The following is a 5,542-nucleotide window of genomic DNA, read 5'->3' on the forward strand; positions in this document are numbered from 1 at the left end:
TAATAACTTAATCAGCAACTCGATCATTTATTTATCTTCACTGTGTGCAGGTTGCAGGGCATACTACATAGATTACACCCAAAAAAAATGTAGCTTGGTAGCTTAGCAGTACATTGGGGTATTACCAAACTGATAAACAAACGGCTTAAGAGTGTAAGAATAACCAGAAGGACGCTTATAAGTGAACTTGACACCCGAGCTTCCATCCCTAAGATGATTACAACGCTCATGGAAGCTGCTTATTGGTCGTGCTAGGCATGCGTCCCAACGTTGGCTTTCAGACATTGTTTCTGCAACTGTATATACTCCTTTCGAATCTGTGAACGCCTGATAGTTCACAACCTCCCCAGATTTTGTTATGCATAGAACAGCTACCTCACCCCCTGCATCAACACAACAACCCATATGACCCAACACATTGCTAATAGGAAGAATATATGTAAAATGACAAACCATAGTCCATGCATACTGCAGTAATTCTTATTTGTAAGGTTGGCTGTTAAAATAACCAATAGTAACTTCAGAGGCCCACAAAAGCAAAGCAATTCTCTTTAGTTTTTTCAACATCACTTACATATTCCTGCACAAGTTTCCTACTCAGCAATCTCATAGCTATACAATCTACAATCTCCTAGTAAGAATGACATGAAAGTCCCCAAGACTTGACCAATACTCAGCAAGGATACAACTGAAATCAAAAGGGTTGCTATTCATGACTCATCTAACCACATTCCACAATTCGCGTCTAGAATTTAATGATGTTAACAATTCAACATAAGGTGTCCTCTGTCATTTTAACTGTCTAGAATCAGAAAAAATAACACTTACTTACGTTGACACTTCATCCTAATCAGGAATAGGAATCATATCTTCTAATCAACTTCATCCACAAGTGAAAAATGGCAAATGAAAAACGGCTTATCATCAGATCTAAAGTCAAGTGACAATCATCTCCAAAAGAAAATGGTATTTAAGTGTATATCTTCGAAAAGCTTCTTGAAATTCTTCATCCACAAGATCAAATGGCAATCATATGATATAAAATGTGAAATGGCAACTGTCTCCAGAAGGCAATGACCGTTCAAGTATATCGACATGATTTGAATGTCCTTTAACAACCAGGTAGTCCAACATCAGTTCAAATGTTACAAACAAAATATTGAAGCGGTCCACATTAGCGCGAAATGGAGAAAATATAGATTTCCTACACACTAAACATTTCGAGTATGCACGTCTGCAACGGATTCTTCAAACAATATACAACAATAGGTATCCCATCAAGTGATCACTTTCCCACATCAAAATTACTATCATCATAATTACATGAGTAAGGTAAAAGCAAACCCTAAGACTTTGAACAAGAAATCTATGAAGAGCTCTAAATTACCAACTAACTACTGATAAAATTGCTCTCAGAAAAACCTCATTTCATACTGTCGGCATTCATTCAGCAGTAAATAGAGTGATAGAACAGAACAGTAAAACTGTCGGCAACAACAAATTCCATAAAAAATCAAGACAATCTGCTAATCCAAAAACCCAATTCATATTATCAATACAAACTCATCAAACATACTCACTAAATCCCCCAAAAATTCAAACTTTACCCCAAAATAAGCAGGAAAACATTAATATATACTTGATTAAAAAAAAAAAAAAAAAAAAAGCGACCCACAACATGAAACAATTAAAAAAAAGGCGCTACCTTGAAGAACATGATCCTCAGGTCCAATAGAAGAATCCCCACAAACATCACAAACAACTCTGCCTCGAATTTCACCAGTCCAAGCAATGGCTTTGGGAGTCAATACCAGCAACAGCAATAAAAGTAGAGTAAAATTATTACTAGAAAGTTTAAGATGAAGACCAGAAATCGATTCTCTCATCATTTTCGTTGGATCTAATTCTTGTTTTGCTTTGATTGAGTTCACTACTTCAATTCAACCACCTTTAGTCTACGCCCTCTTTTCCAATTACTTTTGCTGACCTCTCCTCAGAAAAGTAGTTAATGGTGGATGTGAGGATTTGGACTGGACTTTTCACGAGTCCTACCGTAAAAAAACAACGAGTACAAAAAAAACGGAAACTTTTGTGTGAGACCGCCTCACATGAAAGATCGCCTTGTTGGCAGTCTTGCTGGCAGCCATGTTGGCGCATGTGCTGACGTCATGCTGACGTCAGCATGTAATTTTTTTTTTAAAAAAAAAAATTTCAAAAATTTTTTAAAATTTTTTTTTTCGAAATTTTTTTTTTTGATTTTTTTTCCAGGTTTAACTAATTGGACTTCAGGCTTAACTAATTGGACTTCAAGCTTAACTAATTGGATTTCAGGCTTAACTAATTTGATTTCAGGCTTAAATTATTATTTTTTTATTCGAATTTTTAAAAAAAAAGTTTGAAAAAAAAATTTTCCAATTTTTTTTTTTCCAGGCTTAAGTAATTGGATTTCCAGGCTTAACTAATTGGACTTCAAGCTTAACTAATTGGACTTTAAGCTTAACTAATTGGACTTCAAGCTTAACTAATTTGATTTCAGGCTTAAATTTTATTTTATTTTTTCGAAATTAAATTTTTTAAATTTTTTGGGTACTAACTAAACTAGTGTAAAACATAACTAAAAGAAATAAAATCATAACAAATTGAATAACAAAATAGTTAAGGTATAAAAACAAATAGTTAAACTTATGAGTCGAATAGTTATTAATTTAAAACAAACTTATTATTAACTAAAACTCATAAAATATTAACTAATTAGTTGCAATGCTTAACTAATTGATTTCATTGCTTAACTAATTGGTTTCAGTGCTTAACTAATTGGTTTCGTTGTATAACTAATTAGTTTCATTGCTTAACTAATTGAATCTCAAACTTAACTAATTAGTTTCAGTGGTTAACTTAATTAAATCCAGTGTATAACTAATTGCTTCCAGTGCTTCACTAATTGGTTTCAGTGCTTCACTAATTGTTTTCAATGCTTCACTAATTGCTTGCATGGTTTAACTAATATGTTACATTGCTTAACTAATTTATTACATTGCTTAACTAATTGATTCCGAAACTTAACTTAATAGTTTAATTTTTTAACTAATTGATTCAATTGCTTAACTAATTAGTTTCAATGCTTAAAATTTTATATCTTAACTAAAACTCTGAAATTCGTTATCTAAAACTCAAAAATACATAACTAAAACTCAAAAAATCTTAACTAAAACCAAGAAAATTGTAAGTAAAGCCCTGAATTGAAACTAAAATATACGTAACTAAAACTCAAAAAACTTTCACTAAAACCAAGAAAATCGTAACTAAAACTGATAAATTCATAACTAAAACATAGAAAATCAGAAATTTTAAATTAAACTCGAAAATTCGTAACTAAAATTAGAAAATATTAACTAAATTTCAGAAAATCTTAACTAAAACTCAGAAATTTAATCTTAACTAAAAGATGATAATTCTTAACTAAAATGAAATAATTCTTAACTAAAACAACAATATTCGTAACTAAAACAAAATCAATTATAACTAAAAGAAGCATTCGAATTGAAATTAACTAATTCTTAACTAAACCATCAACATTCTTAACTAAAAGAACCATATTCTTAACTGAAACAAAAGACCTAAAACTAATTAAATAACAGCAATCAATTGCTCATTCGCGACACCGCAAGTCTTAGCAGCCACCGCAAGGCTTCCATTCTGCATCAATTAGTCCGACTACCACACCAACAACATGAACAACACTGAGCACCAGCAAGTCCCGAGCACCGCAACTTCCAGCACCAGGGTGGCGGCTGTAGCCTCCACGGCAACCACCAGAAGCAACCACCAGCGGCAAATCCTCCTCCTGTCAGAAATTCAAAAATAGAAAAAACCTAAATCAAAAGAGGAAATTAGAAAAACCTAAACAATTCAATCGAAACGAAACATAAACCTAATCAAAACAAAAACAAAATCGCATACATAAAAATCAAAATCCAAAAAATCCGGCAACATGATAATTTCAGATAAATAAAATTAAAATCTACAGATTGTAGAAAATCAAACCTGTTTCCTTCGCCATTTATCATCATAATCGACTTCTACCTTCTTCTCTTTCCTTCGTCGTTCTACTCCTTCTCGAATCTTGATGGCGGCGACGAGATCAAAAATCAGTATGGCCGCGGCGGATCTTGCGGTGGCCTAAAACCTAAAATCATTGAAGCCGCAGCTTTGCGAGGAGGTGACCCGCGCAATGCCTCTAACACCCGCGGCTCAACCCGTGCAACGCCACCAACGCCAACGCGGAAGGCGACGACGGCAAGGACGGACACTTCTCCTTCATCTCTTTCCTTCGCCGCGCAGCTCCTTGCTTCCCTATCCCGTCGGCCACCGACTTCTTACGGCAAGAGAGCGGCTCTCCTCCTTCTTTTGATTCCTTCATCGCTATTCTCTATCATTTCGCGCTACTCGCCGGCCACCGTAATATCTCCGCTGGAAAGTGGAGGAGCTCCGCCGCCTGCTTCGTCATTTCCGTCATCAATTTTGATGAGAGTATGGCGGCGTTTAAGGAGAGAGACAGAGAGATTTGGAGGAGAGAGAAAGAAATTAGGGTTTTGAAATGAAAATGGGAAGAAAATGGGTATTTATATTTTCATAAAAAAAAAAGTTTATAGTTCTGCCACGTCAGATTTTACGTAGCATGTTAGGTTGCCATCAAGGCAGTCTTTTTCGTAAGACCGCCTTATACAAAAGTTTGTAAAAAAAAATGTGAAATCTGTTATAAAAAATTGTCCATTATACTCCTACTATCTTTCTATAATATTTTACATTTTAAGGTTTATTATTCTCCAATCAAACTCTATTTATTGGAGTTATATATACCTCTATTATTCTCATGGAATAAAACACACAGTTGTTCAAATGAATAGGAAATTTGATGAACCCCGATTAGGACTCATCAAAGACCTAAACGTTGCCCGTTTTATCGAAGAGGAAAACTCGTAGTTTTGACTTGATTTTTTACAACCCCACCCGGTCAAAGGGAGCCAAAATCTAGAGTTATCATAATGACGTTAATCAGTATTGAACATTTGAAATATCAAAACTCAATATATAACCTTTTGTATTTTGTTGTATTTAGCATGTTGGGCAGGGGCGTGGCAAACAAAATTGGGGCCCTGTGCGAATTCGTAAATTGGGGGCCCTTTTTTTATTAAATATGTAAAGGGGATGAAAAAAAATTATAAGTATATACGAAGTATTAAAGTTTCAACTTTAAGTACTTTGTATAACTTAAATCTTAACGCTTGAGTACTTGGATGTCCCTTTTTCAAAACTACTAACCACCCAAAATAACGTGTTAAATTTGTTTAATTTTTTTTGATAGTGTCAAATATTTTAAATAAAAATATAAAAATTAATACTTTGTATATCTTATAATTTTTCAAAACTGAAAAATTGTTAAGGCAATTACTCATCCTTAATAAGCAAAGGTTACACATACATAAATATAGATGGTCCCTTTAAAATTCTTTTCGTTTGGAATGTGTCCTTTTATAATGTA

At 33.8% G+C, this 5,542-nt stretch overlaps 1 protein-coding gene across 1 annotated transcript; it reads right to left on the reverse strand.

Annotated features, from left to right (window-relative positions):
* LOC110776235 (uncharacterized) lies at nt 1–2,052 on the reverse strand. The gene is made up of 2 exons (XM_021980789.2): nt 1,706–2,052; nt 1–383 (listed from the first exon to the last, which is right to left on the reverse strand). The coding sequence occupies exons 1-2, from the start codon at nt 1,887–1,889 to the stop codon at nt 103–105; spliced, it is 465 nt and encodes a 154-aa protein (XP_021836481.1). The 5' UTR covers nt 1,890–2,052; the 3' UTR covers nt 1–102.
* Nucleotides 2,053–5,542: the final 3,490 nt, after the last annotated feature.

Source organism: Spinacia oleracea, chromosome 4, assembly GCF_020520425.1.
Source record: "Spinacia oleracea cultivar Varoflay chromosome 4, BTI_SOV_V1, whole genome shotgun sequence".
NCBI classification, from domain to species: domain Eukaryota; kingdom Viridiplantae; phylum Streptophyta; class Magnoliopsida; order Caryophyllales; family Amaranthaceae; genus Spinacia; species Spinacia oleracea.

Excerpts from the sequence above, each read along its gene's own strand:
- LOC110776235 (XM_021980789.2), bottom strand. The coding sequence starts at position 1,889 with ATGATGAGAGAATCGATTTCTGGTCTTCATCTTAAACTTTCTAGTAAT. Across the intron at positions 384-1,705 it reads TGAGGATCATGTTCTTCAAG|GGGGTGAGGTAGCTGTTCTA; the intron begins GTAGCGCCTTTT and ends GTGTTGATGCAG.